At 46.8% G+C, this 19,322-nt stretch overlaps 1 protein-coding gene across 3 annotated transcripts in view; it reads right to left on the bottom strand.

Annotated features, from left to right (window-relative positions):
- Positions 1-792: 792 nt before the first annotated feature.
- The window catches only part of RNF2 (ring finger protein 2), a 45,624-nt gene continuing 27,094 nt past the window's right edge, over positions 793-19,322 (bottom strand). For all 3 annotated transcript variants that reach the window (XM_062211505.1, XM_062211506.1, XM_062211508.1), the window contains exons 2-7: positions 12,797-12,885; positions 11,219-11,379; positions 10,070-10,285; positions 2,149-2,421; positions 1,356-1,527; positions 793-1,092 (exon numbers count right to left, since the gene is read on the bottom strand). In XM_062211505.1, coding sequence (XP_062067489.1) covers positions 991-1,092; positions 1,356-1,527; positions 2,149-2,421; positions 10,070-10,285; positions 11,219-11,379; positions 12,797-12,883 — 1,011 coding nt within the window. In that variant the 5' untranslated portion in view covers positions 12,884-12,885 and the 3' untranslated portion in view covers positions 793-990. The remainder of the gene's footprint in view (positions 1,093-1,355; positions 1,528-2,148; positions 2,422-10,069; positions 10,286-11,218; positions 11,380-12,796; positions 12,886-19,322) is intronic.

The following is a 19,322-nucleotide window of genomic DNA, read 5'->3' as shown; positions in this document are numbered from 1 at the left end:
ACCAGACTTATACGCTGAAATGGCAGCCCAAAATGCTAAACACACTTTCTGAAGAGAAGCAAACTCCGACTTTTAAGTTCTATGTGCCATGTTATTCTTAAAACTCACGTGGCTACAGGTAAGAAAACAATTAGGGAAGCTTTGAACGTATCTTGTACTTTCCATCAAGGCTAAAGTGCAAAATATCTCCACATCTCTGGTATTTTAACAGGAAAAACATCAAACATACATAATAAAAGAACTGAAGTGACAGAATACCAAAAAAAAAAAATCTTAAATAAACACTTGAAGACTACATATTACTACCAATTTAATTTGTCTTTCTTCAGTGAAATCTGTTATTGAACCAAGTTCTCATAGAACCTAGGATTTTGTTTGATTCTCTTCCCCAGGACCAGAAATTCCAAAATATAAGGGGGAAAAATAACATTGCATTACAATGGACAGTAAGTTCATAAAGAACATCTTTTTAAAATGAATTATGGAAGAAAATACCATGAAAATAATAATCCTATGAGAATTGTTTTTAAGCACAGTAAATTTGAGCCTTGGTCTTCATGAAGATTCTCTAGTTTATATAGAAAACTATAAATATACAAGACTTCGGGGAAAAAGTCAGAATACATATTATTTAACATTCTATAGGCCTAAGAAACTTGTGAAAGGAGTGGGGAAAAGAAGGCCAACTGAATCTGAAGAATACAGAAAACTATCAAACTTCCTGGGTAAAAAAGCTGCTCCAAAACGGAACCATGCTCTGTGAAGCCCACAGCTTGGGTGTCTTTTTAAAAGAAAAAGCACTGAATAATGGCAGTCCCTTCCAAAAGGAAATCTTAAATTAAGGGGAAGATTCTAATAGTGTAAACGAGTCTGGCTCAGAAAGGAAACTGAACATATCCAATATCTGTCCTTAGAAGCAATGATGGTACAGCTTTAATATTAAACAAATGGGCTATAAAAAAGTTCCGTCTCGGAATTGGTTTTAAAAGCTCATTTGTGCTCCTTTGTGGGTGCATAATAAAGTTCCATGGGCTTGTTCACTTTCCAGTATTTCTCGCTGACCAATTCCAGAGAAAAAGAGCCATTTAAAACCTGGAACAAAAGAGAAAATACCATGAAAACTTGACCGAGCACAGTGACAGTGAGACTGAACAACAGAAGGCCACAGAATACACATTTTAAAAACATCTGAGGGCCCATCTTCTTGCTACATTGTTCAGAACAGAAGGAAAGTATCAAAAAGGTATGCTCCAGGCAGTTTCCTTTCTGTCCAGGTTTCAGGCCCCACCCCACCGCCCCCACGTCCTCAATCAGTGCGCTCCCAGTTTCAACAGTCTGCCGCTTGATAGACTCACGGTGAACTGGCCACTGGCTGTTGCGATGTAGATGGTATACTGCTTCTCACTGGCTGTATCAAGGTTCATCTGATTTGATTCTCCTTTGCTTCGAAGTTCTTCTAAAGCTAACCTTACGGCCAGATACTTGGATAAGTGATCAACAGTGGCATTACCTGAAGTTTTTATGTATCTGAAAGAAAATCATTAAAAATTTAACTTCTAGAATATACCGAGGGGAAACTGACTTAAATTATGGAACTAATACTGAAATGCTAAGTAAAATGTCTCAATTATGAGTAAAACACAAGAATCGTACTGCTATATAAACATTTTTGAAAGGTTCCCTCTGTAAAATTTGATGTAAAGTTAACAAAAATCAAATAAAATTCATGGCGTACTGGGAGTTGGGGGGTAAAGCATACCCCAAAGCCAAGGGTCAGAATCTGCTAACTGTAGCAACAATACAAAAGTAAGAACATGAGCAAATGTTAGCAAATGTGCTAACCTGGTCATTTTTAGGGTACGGTGTATGGTTCACTCACTCAGCACCACATGTTTACCCACAGTGATGGTGGTGCACCGGAGGCCATAGTAAAGCAGGGTTTTAGAAGTGCCTTACATCCTAGCGTCCTGTTAGGAAATCTGAATAGGAGGACCATTTTTCTCAGAAGTGGAACTTTACATGCAAAACACACCCGAAAGAAAGAAAGTGGGAAGACAAGTACTGCTTCTTCCTCCTTACACAAAATCGCCGTAACTCCAGATTCAACATTCTGAATCCAGATCACCCTACATCAGTCTACACACTTACCTTGTTTGTGCACTGTCATCTTTCTCCATAAGTGTGGGATGAGGCCTGAACACTAACTCGATTTCACTAGCCCCATCCAGCACTGGATCAATGGCCACTGACGCATTGTTGTTATCCAGCTCGAGGCCAGAATCATCAGAGGTTTTGGTCCGTTTGTTACTAGGGCCTGCTTCCTGGTTGCTGTGGGTGGATGCATTACTGCAGTGCGAACTGTCGCCATTATCTTCCGCTCCACTACCATTTTCGATCTGCTGTTTCTTGCCTCGCTGTAATCTAGACAAGGGAAAGAAGCCACAGGTTCATATTTAGGCCTTTAAAGCATCAACTCTGAGACGCATTTATTATAACTGAACTTTAAGATTCCAAAAGATCCTGACAACTGTATTTGCTCCAAGTTGGGCAGCACTGCTGTCTCTCATATGTCCTCAAAAGGCCTAGAAGATTTCAAACACACACACGCATTTAAATGACTCAGCAAACGTTTCTATTCCTTTAGTAATTTCTTTATTGAACAAAACAAAGACAACAGAATTATTCACAAATCCTTGTCTATATTTTTATTGTTTTGTTGGTTATGCAACTCGAAGTCTAAACAAAGGGATGATTCAGGGGTAGGTGTTGTGCTACAGTCGGTCAAACTGTTGCTTATGATGCTAGCATCCCGTATCAATACCAGCTGCTCCACTATCGATCCAGCTTCCTGCTGATGTCCCTGAGAAGGGAACTTACGATGGCCCAAGTACTTGGGCCCCTGCAACCCGTGTGGAAGACCAGGATGGAGTTCCTGGCTCCTGGCTTTGGCTCAACCTAGACCTGGCTATTATGGCTATTTGGGGAATGAACCAGCAGATGGAAGATCTCTCTGCCTTTCAAATAAATAAGTAAATCTTAAAAAGAAAAAACAGACATGACTTGGATATGAAAACATGAAAGTTTGGGGTGGGTGCTGTGCAGCAGGTTAGGCCACCACCTGACATGGCAGCGTCCCTTAGCAGAGTCCCAGCCGCTCCGCTTCCACTCCAGCTTCCTGCTCATGTGCCTGGGAAGCAGCAGAGCATCATGGCCCACGCGCCTGGGGAGCTTCTGACTCCGGCTTCGGCGTGGCCCAGTCCTGATCACTGGCCATCTGCAGGTATACCTGCACCACCACCCTCCCTCCGCCCACGTCTGCCTCCTACCATCATTCTGCCTTCAAACTTTTAAGATTAAAAAAAAAGAAAATGAAACATTTTAAGAACATATTTATGTCTTTAATTAGAAATTCCTAAGAAAACAGTATTTTTAATAAAGATTTTTATTGACAGTGAGCAATCCCCAAATGGCCACGACAGCCCAGACGAGGCCAGGCCAAAGCCAGGAACTCCAGCGAGGTCTCCCAAGTACTCAGGTGCACTGCTGGGTACGACACCCAGCAGCAAGGACTCTGATCAGGCCTTCTCCTATGGCATGTGCTCACCCCAAGAAACACTGTAGTAGGCTTGGTAAGTACTCGCCTACTGACCTCTCTCCAGTGAGAAAAATGGGATGGTGTTTAAATAATCAGGATGGACACAAAAGCAGCTGACAAGCTTAGACACTGAGAACCGTTCACTGGGCAAGGCACTCAGTCTTCAGAACAACACAAGGCAGTCAGCATTTACAGCTAAGCTAGGGAACTTAGGTACGCTTAAATGACGTGCCAACAATTATATAATTAATTAGTTGAGTGCCAGAGCTCGAGTTGGGTATGATTCCAGATCACATTCTACCGTATCTTGTGACCCTCTACCTACATATGCAAGAAAATAGGAGGGGTACATGACATGCATTTCTATGAACAGCGTTATTTTTATGGCCAGAAAAAAGTAAAATAGCAGCCTACTGGGGAGGAAAATAATTCATGAACTCTTGCTTTTTTAAAAAAATAAAAGCCATGGGGCTGGCGCCATGGCTCACTTGGTTAATCCTCTGCCTGCAGCGCCGGCATCCCATATGGACACCGGGTTCTAGTCCCGGTTGCTCCTCTTCCAATCCAGCTCTCTGCTGTGGCCTGGGAAAGCAGTGGAGGATGGCCCAAGTCCTTGGGCCCCTGCACCCATGTGGGAGACCCAGAAGAAGCTCCTGGCTCCTGGCTTCGGATTGGCACAGCTCCGACCATTACAGCCAACTGGGGAGTGAACCAGCGGATGGAAGACCTCTCTCTCTCTCTCTCTGCCTGTCTTCCTTCTGTGTAACTCTGACTTTCAAATAAAATAAATAAACCTTTAAAAAAATTCCTCCTAATTTTGTAAATAAAAAAAAAGTAGAGCCAAATTCTAACAAAACCAAGATGGTTACCAATACAGAATCCAATATTATCTAGACATGGGGCGGGCACAGGGTTAGTGCCCAATCCACTGTCTCCCAAATAGATGAGCAGAGGTGGTTTCACGTTAGCAGGGCCCAGGCTCGCTCTCAGTAGTTATTCCTGGCTCCTGGCTTCAGATCGGCGTGGTTCCGGCTGTTGCGGCCAATTAGGGAGTGAACCATCAGATGGAAGACCTCTCTCTCTTTCTCTCTCTCTGCCTCTCCTTCTCTCTGTGTGTAACTCTGACTCTCAAATAAATAAATCTTTAAAAAAAAATAATGGTTACTTTAAAAGAAAGCCAGCTTCTGAAATCTATAGTTCATTCAAAAACTAAGAGGCAATACTAATAGGTTAAATAACAAAACTATGATACAAAGAGATCTAAAACACAAAGCCTTAAAATGGAAGGAACCCATCATGTGCCATAGTGTGGATGAGCATGTTGAGGAAGGCGATACTGTAGGATTCACTTATATGGGGTACTGAGGGCAGTCAATTCATAGAAACAAAGTATGGTGCCGGTGCCTGCCGTCCCATATGAGCACCGGGTTCTAGTCCTGGTTGTTCCTCTTCCAGGCCAGCTCTCTGCTGTGGCCTGGGAGGGCAGTGGAGGATGGCCCGAGTGCTTGAGCCCCTGCACCCGCATGGGAAACTGGGAAGAAGCTCCTGGCTCCTGGCTTCGGATTGGTGCAGCCCGCCAGCCGTAGTGGCCATTTGGGGGGTGAACCAACGGAAGGAAGACCTTTCTGTCTGTCTGTCTTTCACTGTCTATAACTCTACCTGTCAAATAAAAAAAATTTAAAAAGAAGAGAGGTGGATACCAGGAGCTGGGGTACGGGAAAACACAAAGTTTTTGCTTAATGGGCACAGAGTTTCAGTTTTTAAGATAAAGAGTTCTGAAGATTGGTTGTATAACAATATATAACTGAACAGTACACTTACAAGTGCTAAACACGGAAAGCAGGCATTTAACCTACCACTTAAGACAATTCCCAAGTTCGACTCCCAACTCCAGCCTCCTGCCAACGCAGAGCCTGGGAAACAGCAGTGACGGCCCGGGGCTGGGCTCCTGACACCCAAGTGGGAGACCTGGGCAGCAGTAACGGCCCGGGGCTGGGCTCCTGACACCCAGGTGGGAGACCTGGGCAGCAGTAACGGCCTGGGGCTGGGCTCCTGACACCCACGTGGGAGACCTGGACAGCATTCCTGGCTCCTGGCTCCTGGCTCCTGGCTTCAGCCCCAGCCTCAGCCATTGCAGGCACTGGAGAGTGAAGCAGTGGGCGGGAGCTCTGAGTTTTTGTCTTTGTGCCTCCTGAATAACTTTTTCAAGTAGCTAGGATGGTAATTTTATATAAATGTATTTTGACCACAATGTTAAAAATGGGGCCAGCATTGTGGCGCAGCAGGGTAAGCTGTTGCTTGTGACGCCTGCATCCCATACGGGTGCCGGTTCAAGTCCTGGCTGCTGCACTTCCAATCCAGCACCCTGCTCATGTGCCTGGAAAAGCAATGAAAGATGGCCCAAGTATTTAGGCCCCTGCTACCCACGTGGGAGACCTGGATGGAGCTCCTGCCTCCTGGCTTCAGCCTGGCTCAGCCCATTGTGGCCATTTGGGAAGTGAATGCCAGGATGGAAGACCTCTGTCACTCCTCATTCCCCCAACTCTACCTTTCAAATACATACATAAATCTTTTTTAAAAAGACACAGGACAAGCCGGCGCCGCGGCTTAACAGGCTAATCCTCCGCCTTGCGGCGCCGGCACACCGGGTTCTAGTCCCGGTCGAGGCACCGATCCTGTCCCAGTTGCCCCTCTTCCAGGCCAGCTCTCTGCTGTGGCCAGGGAGTGCAGTGGAGGATGGCCCAAGTGCTTGGGCTCTGCACCCCATGGGAGACCAGGATAAGCACCTGGCTCCTGCCATCGGAACAGCGCGGTGCGCCTGCCGCAGCGCACCTACCGCGGCGGCCATTGGAGGGTGAACCAACGGCAAAAGGAAGACCTTTCTCTCTGTCTCCCTCTACTGTCCACTCTGCCTGTCCAAAAAAAAAAAGACACAGGACAAAGTAATGGAACATAAAATAATTGTTTTAGTTGACCTTGAAGTAAAGTGATCTAACAGGCTCTAAGACAGTTATTTCTCTCACACTTCTTTGCAAAAAAGGACTGAAGTGAGAGCTATGCTGATAGAATTTCAGGTATTTAAATAATAGCGTTCAGGTAAAAGGTTAATAATATGCTTCATTTGTGAAAACACATCTACAATTCTACAAACTGTCCTGATTGTAGCATATGAAGGACACCAACATTCCTGAAAATCCTATGAAAAACAGCAAGAAAATTAGGAAGATGAACTCTCAGCCCTTAGAGAAGTGTGTAAGAACATACAACTGTACCAAATACTAGAAAAACTAGAGGCAGAATCTGAAATGCATAAAATATTTCAACAGAAGACTGCACTATAAAGAAAGAACTCAAAAAGATTCATGCATACAGGGCTGGCATTGTGACATAGTGAGTAGAAGCCACTGCCTGCAGCGTGGACATCCCATTTGGGTACTGGTTCCTGTTCTGGCTGTTCCACGTTCTCAGCCAGCTCCCTGCCAATGGCCTGGGGAAAGGAGAAGATGGTCCAGGAATTTGGGCCTCTGCCACCCCCTTGGGAGACTTGGATGAAGTGCCTGGCTTTGGCCTGGCCCAGAGCTGGCCATTGCAGCCATCTGGGGAGTGAACCAGTAGATGGAAGACTCCCTCCTATCTCTCTCCCTTACCCCTCTCTGCAACTCTGACTTTCAAAATAAACAAAGTTTAACCAAAAAATTCATGCATACAAAAATACTTATTGAGCAACTGCTCGAAAAGAGTCCATGACACTGTCAGTCTACCCTCCTAAAGCTCGTATTCTAGTCAGAAGACAGCAGATGTGAGAGAATAAGGTGAACGATGGAGCCAGACACTGAAGAAAGCCATACGGATTATCCGGGGAAAGAACAGAGGTCCTGACGCAGAAACACGCCTGCTGAGTCTGAAGAAGGACGGAACTGTCATCAAGTGCAGCGGATGCCAGGACCCAGGCAGGCCTCCACCACCGCAGTGTTCAAGCGAGACCAAGGGCCTGCCTGTAAAGCCTCTGGCCAAAGGAACTCTCGCTCCTGATAAAAGACAACACTAAATAAACATTAAAATCCTTCCAATGTAAATTCTATAGAGATAAATACTTTCAACATTTAACACTTTACTCTACTTTTAGAAATAGAGTGGTACGTCATTTTAATGTCGTTAAAACGCAGTACCTTTTTTAACCCTTGGGCCTAGTGGTTTGGACCTTACTTGCATTCAGAATCACCCATGAAACCTAAAAAACAGTACTGCCTGGGCCCCAGTTACCTGGCCTGGATGGCACCTCAAGCTTTCAAGTGATTCTGATGGTCAGCCAAGGTAAAAACCACTAGACTCGGATGGTCTTTCCCAGCATCTCCTGCTTTGGAAGATGGTGCTTCTCACGTCAGACAGGAAGAGGGGTAAGGAGAGTGCCCAGAGTACGTGGGGCCCTGGACACCATCATTGAGGCCTTCTGGTTTCTAACCTGCACGTAGACAGACGCTATTAGAGGGTTCTGAACAACAAAGAACCATGATCTTACTTTAACTGTAACAGAATCAATGTGGCTGCTTGTGCTGGGAAAAGCACAAGTAGAAAGACCAGTTGGGAGCCTGCTGGTCAAAGTACAGTGATGTCCTGGAGTAATCTGGATATACCACAGAGAAAGCTAAAAATGCTGATTTATTCACAGACTGTAATGTGGGGAACCAGAAAAAGACATAAGGGTGAATCCAACTCTTGGCTTAAGCAAGCAGAATAAGGGAGCTGCCATCAACAGCAAGAGCAGGAATGAAGAGAAGCATGGGTAAGATCCCGAGTTCCAGTCCTGAGTACACTGTGTTTAAGGTGTTCATCAATATCCAAGAGATGGCTCTAGGACATTGTCAGCATGGAGATGATTACAGGCAGGAGAAGAGATCACGTGGAGACAGGCTATTAAAAGGAGAAAAAAGGGGCCGGCCTTGTGGCATAGTGGGTAAAGCCGTCACCTGCAGTGCCAGCATCCCATATGGGCAAAGGTTCAAGACCTGGCTGTTACACTTCCGATCCAGGTCTCTGCTATGGCCTGGGAGAGCAGTAGAAGATGGCCCAAGTCCTTGGGCCCCTGTACCCACGTGGGAGACCCAGAAGAAGCTCCTGGCTCCTGGCTTCAGATCGGCCCAGTTCCCACCATTGCAGCCATTTGGGGAGTGGACCAGCAGATGGAAAACCTCTCTCTGCCTCTGTGTAACTCTGCCTTTCAAATTTCAAATACATAAATAAATCTTTAAAAAAAAAAGAGAGAGAGAGATAGAGGGAGAGAAAAACTCATCCCTGAACTGAGGCACTGCACCTGAACAGTTAAGGAAATTGAAATAAAACCTACAAAAGAATAATTAATGCAGGGGCCAGCACCATGGCTCACTTGGTTAATCATCTGCCTGCGGCGCTGGCATCCCAAATGGGCGCCGGTTGCTAGTCCCGGTTGCTCCTCTTCCAGTCCAGCTCTCTGCTGTGGCCCGGGAAGGCAGTGGAGGATGGCCCAAGTCTTTGGGCCCTGCACCCGCATGGGAGACCAGGAGGAAGCACCTGGCTCCTGGCTTCGGAGGAGCCTGCCTTACGGCGCAGCTCCAGCTGTAGCGGCCATTTGGGGGGTGAACCAATGGAAGGAAGACCTTTCTCTCTGTCTCTCTCTCTCTCTCTCTCTCACTGTCTAACTCTATTTGTCAAATAAATTTTAAAAAATTTTAAAAAAATAATTAATGCCATACAAAGGGAACCATGAATATGGTTCACTTAGCTAAAACTAAGTGAAAAAAAAAACTATTCAAAGAGGAAGGAGAAATTGTTACAAATGCTGCTAAGAAAGATGCAGTCTGAGACTCTGCCTCAGTTGCACAGTGCGGCAATCAGGGATAACCTTGATAAGGCTGACAGTGGTGTGGACAGGGCCGAAGTCTCCCTGGAGAGGGTTCAAAACAGGATGGAAGAGGAGACATTTGGAGCAGTTGTTAAGCTGTGTGGGATGCCTGCTTCTCACAGCCGGCTCTGCTTCTGATTCCAGTTTCCTGCTAATGCACATGCCGGGAAGCAGCAGCTGATGGCTCAAGTGTTTATTACGTTCCAGGCTCCTTGGCTTTGGCCAGCTCAGCCTCGACTACTGTGGGCATTTGGAGTGTGAACCAGTGGCTGGAAGACCTCTATGTATCTGCCTCTGACTCTGCCTTTCAAATTTAAAGAAAAAAAGAAAAGAATCAGATATAAACACAGCAAACTCTTTGCTCTAAAGGGAGAGGAAAAAAACAGAATGGCGATGTATGAAGAGAAGTAGGTACAGAGCAAATCATGGCACCCTAAGTGGAACACCTGTTATTCCTGGAAGTGCATGGTACACCCGCTCGAAAAGGTAATCATGCGTGACTTTGTTCTAAATCTCATTTTTGCCAAAAGTTAACTCCAACATTTAATAAAAGATTCACAAGAGCAGTGCCCTCGCGGGGCCTCTTCCCTGCGTACCTGTTCATGGCCTGGATCTTCAGTCCCTCCTCGATGCTGTGACTCAGGGCTTGCTGATTGTTGTGCTTGTTGATCCTGGCCAAGACTCTCTCCTGATGAGCTTCATACTCGTCACGACTCGGATAAATTTTGCTGATGAGGGCATCAAAGTTCGGATCTGGCCTGAGTGACCTTTTGGAAACTAGCTTTTTCCGACAGGTGGGACATTCTTTGTTGCTAAATAAAAGCAGGAGAAAGAAAGAAAAAGTAAACAATGCCATCTTTGGCTAAGACAAGAATACCCAGTTTTCTTTTACAAATAAGTCACAGGAATTTAAGCTGATTAACCCCAATTTCCTTAAAAATCTGACAAGTAGGTAAGCAAGATTTTGGAAATCTTAGACACTCTAGATACTTACCAAAATACTTCTGAATACTTCTCAATAATTTATATGATTGTTTAAGAAATACAAACCCAGGTTTTTTTTCCTACATTAAATTTCCCCCCACTTGGGGCCAGCATATATGGCGCAGCGGGTTAACGCTCTGGCCTAAAACGCCAGCATCCCATATGGGCACCAGTTCGAGTCCCAGTTGCTCCACTTCCAATCCAGCCCTCTGCTATGACCTGGGAAAGCAGTAGAAGATGGCCCAAGTCCTTGGGCCCCTGCACCCACGTGGGAGACCTGGAAGAACCTCCTGGCTCCTGGCTTCATATCAGCGCAACTCCGGCCATTGCAGCCAATAGGGGAATGAACCATCGGATAGAAGACTTTCTCTCTCTCTCTCTCTGCCTCTCCTCTCTCTGTGTAACTCTTTCAAATAAATAAATAAATCTTTTTAAAAAAATTTCCCCATTCCATTCAGTTCTTTTCTTGAAATAGCGTTTTCATAAGGATGTTATTTTATGTGTTTAGGTTGGAAAAGCATGGTTTCATGCTTCATAATTTCCTCAAAACAAACACTCATCCTATATAAAGCTTCTAAAATTATATAAAGCCAAACTGTTTCAAAATAAAGATTCCTCAGTGACTGAAACCTAGACTTCAGAAACAGTTCCAGTTCTCAGTCCGATCCATGTGAAGAAGGTGCTCCTCCAATCCCGGGGGCACTGACGCGGTCTAAGCGCCCGGCACGCCTGGCGCGCCCGGCACGCCGCACTTAACCCACCCGCTCCTCAGGGCCGTGATGATGCAGTCTGCACAGAAACGGTGCAAGCACTCCTTGGTGGTCATGGTGTTCTTCAGCATGTCCAAACAGATCGGACACATTAACTCGCTATGGAGACTTCTGGGTGAAACCACGATTTCCAGGCCATCTGTTATTGCCTCCTGGAAAAAAAGTCACTTTAAAATTAAATACCACTTAATTTTTTAAAAGGTAAGGTCAAACAAATTATTGAAGATGGCAAAAAAAGAACATCGATGTACTTGTCACCCAGCCACCTTTTCAACTTACCAATCTTATTTTTGCTATAATCTTCCCTAACTTAGCTATTTTAAAGATACCAAGTGGTTGGGGCCGGTGCTGTGGCATAGCGGGTAAAGCTGCCACCTACAGTACTGGCATTCCATATGGGTGCCAGTTGGAGTCCCGGCTGCTCCATTTCCGATCCAGCTCTCTGCTATGGCCTGAGAAGCAGTTCCCTGGGCCCCTGCACCCACGTGGGAGGTCTAGAAGAAGCTCCTGGCTCCTGGCTTCTGATCAGCGCAGCTCCAGCCATTGAGGCCAATTGGGGAGTGAACCAGCAGATGGAAGACCTCTCTCCCTCTGCCTCTCTTTCTCTCACTGTGTAACTCTGACTTTCAAATAAATAAATACATTTAAAACAAAAACAAAAAAAGATACTAACTGGAAAATTAGCCTGGTATGATCTTTGTAAAAAGACACTGAATTTACAGCCATTTGCCCAAGTTCTAATCTTTAATAATTCGTTATGTGACTCTAAATGATTACTTAATATTGTTTTCTTACCTGCAAAATGAGGACACTGGGACTAAATGAACCCTAAGAATTCTTCCATATAAAAATCATACCATTTTGGGGGCTGGCTTGGTGGTGCACCAAGTTAAGCCGCTGCCTGCAATGCAAGCATCCCAAATGGGCTCTGGTTCAAGTCTCAGGGGCTCTGCTTCCAATCCAGCTCCCTGCTAATGTGCCAGGAAAAGCAGCAGAAAATGGCCCAAGTGCTTTGGCCCTCGCACCCACATGGGAGATCTGGAAGAAGCTCCTGGCTTCGGCCTGGCCCAGTACCAAATACCGCAACCATTTGGGGAGGGAACCAGCGGACAGGACAGCTTCACTTTCATTCTCATCTCGTTCTCTCTCTGTTTCCCTCTGTGTAACTCTGCCTTATAAATAAATCTTTTTTAAAAAATTATACCATTTTTATAAATTATGTTTCATACTCCCATTAAGATAATTTAAGATCCAATAAAAGTATTCTCTTACTTATAAATAATGTAATAGGATTTTAAAATCAACTTTACAGCTCAAAACCTCTTTGTCTTTCTACACACAGGGGTCAGTTTCTTCAGCTCGTTAGCACACAGTGAGACCACATGGCATCTTACGTGTCTAAAAACGCCTCTCTACAAAGCAGAACCTAAGACACACGTCTCCTGCTGACGTGATGCTGAGTCCTGCCCCTTCTCCATCGCCACGCACCCTCCCTGGCTCTAAAGCGGCACCAATGCCCACTGGCCCAGTGTACATGTCTCACATGCCCCTACGCCGCCCTTGCATTACCTGAGGTGTTCGTTGTAGTTCATATAAACTGAGTTCCCATGTTTTGCTTAATGGCTGAGTTCCATTTGTCTGCACAGCCTGAGACATGGCTAGCGATCAAGAGGAGACAGAAACAGTTTTAGTGTTAGCACAGGAAGAACAAGGATCTGAAAGCACACGTTGCCCTCTAACCCCAAACTCACGCTGAGATGGCTGGGGCTCAGGAAATAACAGGACGTCAAACCGAGAGCACCGGCGGGGGGGGGGGGGGCATTCCCGGGGTCCCTTATCCACCTAAAACCCTCTCTGCCAAAGAGGGAGACAGCTGCCTTCAACTCTTCATGGAATGTCATCCACCAAAGAAGATTTAAGTCCTATCCCAGAGGTAGCCCAGAGGAACTCTGTCCCCAGCTATCTGTTCTCTGGCCTCAAGTTCTCCCCCCAAATGTTTACCACCCTAAAATTGTAGAAGTCACCCACTCTGTCTCTCCAGTGAAGAAGGCAGTCAAGCCTCAACCACCTGGCCCTTCTTTGAGCTTCATTATTTTGTATGGCTTCCTTGTTCATAAACCGATTGCCTTTTCCTATATTACACGCCTGTGGTGGCTTTATTGCAGGATACTTAGTTACTGCACCTTCAGAGGGGAAGTATGATCTTCCCTGCAAAACCGAATCCCTAATGCAACAGTGAAGCCCCTGGCAGGGCAGGCGGGGAGGGCCCCTCCCTAGGGAGTGAGGCACAGAGACCCGTTGTTCCCTTCACCAGAAGGCACAGTCCTCACCAGACCAGGCCCACGCTTCCTTGGTCTGGGACTCTGCCGGCCCCGCGTGAGCAGGAAGCTTCTGGTGTTCACAAGAAATGATCGAGTTCCAAGCACTCTGCCCCAGCAGGCTGAACAGGCAGTAAATCTCAAAAGTGATTTTCAGAAATTGTTAATCTTGAGAATAACAGAAACAAATTATACAATGGGTCCTCAAAAAAAAAAGAGAGAGAGAGAAAGTTCTAGAATCTGCATTTAAAAATATGAACTACTTGGCAGTAAGAGATTATCACTGATGTCTGAATGCCCCAACAGCTGACGTACAGTAAGTACATAACAATGTCAAAAACAGTTAATTATTCAGTGTGCCCAAGGGTCTCTTAACCCCAAACAATAAAAACATTTTCCTGAAACTCAGATCACAGAACATGTTACTAAATCAATAACATGCGTGGGTAAGATGACAACAGATCAAACAAAGGCGCTCCAGCCACCCAAATATTGTGTAGGCATCCGCACACTCCTAGCTGGCGTGCTTGCCACAGAATTCTTAGTCTGGAAAGAAATGTGACAGATAAACTACAGCTGGAAAAAATAAAAGCTAGGGAGTATGGACAGAATGACATGGCTACTAGAGGAGGATCAGGGGACGTGAGGGCTCGGGACAGGCTGCAGGAGAGATGACATAAGCCTTAATAAGGTACAAAATTACTGCAGAACAGAGTACAGATGGGAAAAGAGAGCACACGTATGATGACAGACAGGCGTGCTTGTGTCTGGAAGACCATGACGTTTTAGCAGGAGGGTGATGTAATCAAAATTTCACAGAAACAGCAGCGGCGTAGGAGGTGAAAGAAAAGAGAGCAACCAGCAGGGAGCAGTGCTGTGGCACGGCGGCAGGCGACGTCACGGCCTGAAGCGCTGGCGTCCCTACGGGCACAGGTCCCAGTCTCGGCTGCTCCACTTCTGGGAAAGCAGCAGAAGATGGCCCGAGTAGTTGGGCCCCTGCACCCACGTGAGAAACCTGGATGAGGCTCTGGGCTCCAGCCTGGCCCAGCCCTGGCTGTTACAGCCATTTGGAGAGTAAACCAGCAAATGAAGACCTTTCTCTCTATGCCTCGCCCTCTCTAACTCTTTCACAGAAAGTAACCCTGACTGACATTCACTGGACAGAACAAGGCAGACAGCCCTCCAAGTGGTACACAAGAAAGAAGGGGTAAATCGTCACTCTGGGAAAGCACCCAGCCCTCACTGAGACAGAGAGCAAGAAGGCCAGGTGTGGAGCTGACACAGCTGCGTGCCAGTTACTTAGAAGCCACTGTGGGAGACGGTCCAGTAGATGGTGGAAAAGAAACATGCCGTGCCTTTCTGGAGACACAGCCGGCCCTTCACGCCTACACCCTGGGGCTAGAGACTCCCAGACTGGTAATTAGCTTGACTAGACAATCAAGCCCTAGCCACCACTTCACGAGCTTCACTAGACACCTACCAGCACAGTGGCTCTCCCCTGTGAATCAGTCAAAGCTACAAATTTCACAGGCAGCATGCCCGTGGCCGACACGCACTGCTAGTATTTTCCTAAATTACTGTGCTTACTGGGCTAAATGGCACAGGTCCTCCAAGGACGACCTGCAATCACCTCAGCTATTATGGGGAATTTGGAGCATGTCAGACACAGGGCAGCTCTGGAAAGAAGGTAGAAAAAGAACCGGCCGGCGCCGTGGCTCACTAGGCAAATCCTCTGCCTGCGGTGCAGGCACACCAGGTTCTAGTCCTGGTCCCGGTCGGGGCACCGGATTCTGTCCCGGTTGCTCCTCTTCCAGTCCAGCTCTCTGCCGTGGCCCGGGAAGGCAGTGGAGGATGGCCCAAGTGCTTCGGCCCTGCACCCGCATGGGAGACCAGGAGGGGGCACCTGGCTTCTGGCTTTGGATCAGCGCGGCGTGCCAGCTGTAGTGGCCATTTGGGGGGTGAACCAACAGAAGGAAGACCTTTCTCTCTGTCTCTCTCTCTCTCTCTCTAACTCTGCCTGTCAAAAGAAAAAAAAAAGAAAAAGAACCAAACGCACACTGGCTAGCCTTCTAAGACTGATGTGTTGAGGCCTCAAAATGCAATTCTAGACTTTGAACCCGCATCCCTGAAAGTCTCTCAGAGGCAGAGAAGAAACCACGGAGCCTGCCCCCTGCGTATCCGGTACTACCCCCTCAGCACTGCCATCGCTCTGGATTCCCTCTGTTCCTCTCCATTCCCTTAACATCCTACAGAAACCATCTTTTCCTGAAGGCTTCCCAGGAAAATAACCAGTGACCCCGTGAACTCATAATATTGCTGGGTAAATTGAATTAAAGCACAGTTTAGAGCTGAGCTAACAGAGGCAACAGATGACTGGAAAAAGACTTGAGACTGTCACAGGGGTCTGCACTGTGGTGTGGCACCAGCATCCCATATGGGTGCTGGTTTGAACCCCAGCTGCTCCACTTCGCATCCAGCTCCCTGCTGGTGTGCCTGGAAAGGCAGCAGGGATGCCCCAAGTGCTCGGGCCCTCGCACCCATGGAGGAGACCCAGAAGCTCCTGCTGGTTTCTGCCGGCCCAGCCCTGGCTGTTGCAGCCCTTTGGGGAGTGAACCAGCGAATGAAAGATTCTCTCTGCCACTCCACCTTTAACTCTGACTTTCAAAGAAATAAAATAAATCTAAAAACGAACAAATAAATAAAGTGCACAGCTCCACACTGTCCGGATGAATCCGTGCAGCTCGTGGGGAGGGGAAGAGAATGCACTGTGTGCTCAGTGACCCCGTTTTCTTGGGGCTACTCAACAGGACTTCTGTCCGCCTGACTTAAGTGTCCCCAGGTCTTAGCTGGTCCACCAGGGAGACCACGTCAGCAGAAACGGGACTCAGGCCGGCAGTCAACCCTGGCTCAGCACAGGGCGAGTGAGTCAAAAACCATGCCCCAGCTTCTCTGGGGAACGCCAGCTGGCTGCGGTCTGCCTCAGAGCACTGGCAGGACTTGGTGAACTCGAGATTCCCAGAGGCTGCTAAGAGCAAGGACAGCAAGCTGGACCAGCACAAAGGTTGTAGAAGCTCCCAGAACCTGGTCAGGCTGATGAATAAGGTCTTCTCCATGACTGGGCAAGGCGGCCATTTTGACTGATGTGCACAAATCGACACAGAATCAAGGAAAATGAAGAAGCAGAGTTCCAAACAAATAAACGAGAGAAATCCCCAGATGCTGACCCTAACGAAACAGAGGTGTATGATTTACCTGCCAGAGAAGCCAAAATCCTGAAGATGTTCACTGAGATCAGAATAATGCATGAACATGAGAACTTTAGCAAAGAGAAACCGTTAAAAACTACCGAACACACACCATGATGCTGAAGTCCTAACAGAGCAGCGCACTGGAGGAATTCACAGAGGAAACTACCAGCAAACCTCAAGACGTATCACAGGAAATTATTAGTGAGAGAAAGAGAGTTGAAAAAAGTGGAGAAAGCCCAGGCACTCTGTGCGACACTATGCAGGGGACCAGGACAACACTACCCAAGCTCCACAAGGAGAAGAGGACCAGAAAGCTCAGTCAAAGAGATAATGACTAAAACTCAAATTCCTGGCCACAGCCAGAGAAACGGACATCCAGGTCCAGCCCAAAGGATTCCAAAAAATGAACCCATCATAAAGGTTAAGGGATGGAATAGTAAGTAGGAGACATTAAGAAACTGGCTGAAAAACAACAGAACCAAAACTAATATAAAAAGAATTTTGTCCTCTCTTAAGACACAAGACTTCAAAAATATTGGAAGGGAAAATTGCAAATTTAGAAATCTCAAACTTGTAGGTGAAAATGTTCAAAGAACCTTAGAAAACTGATAAAACTCAAACTAATTTCAGATTAAATTATCAAACTACAAGTATCAAAGAGTCTTGATCCTCTAAGAATACTGCAGATAGAGTAAGCTATTAAATAACTTGAAGATGTACCATCCGTATTAGCAAAATAAGGAGGTTGAGGGAAGAACAAAGACCCAGGGCCGGCGCTGTGGTGCAGCAGGTTAAAGCCCTAGCCTGCAGTGGCAGCATTCCATATGGGCACTGATTCAAGTCCCAGCTGGTCCACTTTCAATCCAGCTCTCAGCTATGGCCTGGGAAAGCAGTGGAGGACGGCCCAAGTCCTTGGGCCCCTGCACCCATGTGGGAGACCTGGAAGAAGCTCCTGGTTCCTGGCTTCAGATCAGCTCAGCTCCGGCCACTGGGGCCATTTGTGGAGTGAACCAGCAGATGGAAGACCTCTCTCTCTCTGGTTCTACTTCTCTCTATAACTTTATCTTTCAAATAAACAAAATAAAAAAAATTTTTTTTTTAAGAAGACCCAGAGGTTACCCAATCATGCTACTCTGAAGATGACTCTGGAATCTGAATTCCTGCTGGTTGGGTTCAAAGTAAACTCTATAAATATAAATGGTCAGGTTCCCCATAGACATATGTGGCATTATTTCTACCACAACACAATCAATCTCTCAGATAATTAAAATTACTCACAGGAGGGATTTGAAACAAAAAGAAAAGTTACTAAGTTATTTGAAAGGCAGAGTTAGTAGAGGTGGAAGTGGAGGCAGAGACAGAGAGAGAGAGATACTTCCATTCAATCACAGGTTCACTCTTCAAACAGCCAGGGCCGGGCCAGAGAAGCCAGGAACTTCATTCTGGTCTCCCATGTGGGTGGCAGGGGCCCAAGCCCTTGGCCATCTTCTACTGCTTTCCCCAGGCCACTGAAAAGCAGCAGGACTGGAAGTGGAGCAGGCAGGACAGGAACCTGTGCCCATGAAATACTGCCATCTCAGTCGGCAGCTTAACCTACCGCGCCACAATGCCAGCAAAATTGGTTCTTTCAGGGTTACTTTCCTCAGGTTGACTAGAATGTCCTGTTTGATAGAAAAAGCTCAGCGACCCCATTTTGGCTTGGTCTGGTCTGCTGCGGCCTGATGCAGGGGGTGAGCCCGGACAGTTTTGCAGGCCGAATCCCCAGCCACAGCAAGTTAACTGTCCTTCTGTTGACACAACAGAAATGTTTCACACAAAGCAGGAAGTCAAATTTGGGAGAACATATAAATGAAAGTAAACACTAGTCTGAACGAGAGACTGCCAGCTTCAGGGCAGCCGCAGGGAAAGTCCAGAATGTTCTTTCTGGGACTGGAAACCCTCGGCACTCACGTCTCATCCAGGTCTCCCACGTCGGGGCAGGCCCCAAACACGTGGGCCATCACCACTGCTTTTCCAGGCACATTAGCAGGGAGCTGGACCAGAAGTGGAGTAGCCAGGATAGAAACTGGTGTGCATATGGGATGCCAACACCGCAGGTGACGGCTTTACCCACTATGCCACAGGCCAGCCCAGAGAACAATTCTGTTTAACGTAACAGGTCCCTATTCCTTTTCCCAAGGTCACCTCTCATTCATGCCTTCAAACACTGACCCTGGTGCTGGAGGTAACAGCAGTAAACAAAACAAACAAGCACGCATATAAACTATTAAATGCTACAGAGGCAATAAATGGGAGAAAAAGAGCTATTTAAGACAAGGGGAGGGGCCCATGCTGTGGCATACTGGGCTAAGTCTCCACCTGTGGCACTGGAATCCAATATGCGAGCCAGCTGATGTCCCAGCCGCTCCACTTCCAATCCAGCTCTCAGCTGTGGCCTGGGAAAGCAGTGTTAGATGGCCCAGGTGTTTGGGCCCCTGCACCCATGTGGGCAAACTGGAGGGGGCTCCTGACTTCGGATCAGTTCAGCTC

This window comes from Lepus europaeus, chromosome 14 (assembly GCF_033115175.1).
Source record: "Lepus europaeus isolate LE1 chromosome 14, mLepTim1.pri, whole genome shotgun sequence".
In the NCBI taxonomy this organism is placed as follows: domain Eukaryota; kingdom Metazoa; phylum Chordata; class Mammalia; order Lagomorpha; family Leporidae; genus Lepus; species Lepus europaeus.
The sequence above is the reverse complement of the archived record's forward strand: the minus strand, read 5'-3'. Positions and strand labels throughout refer to the sequence as shown.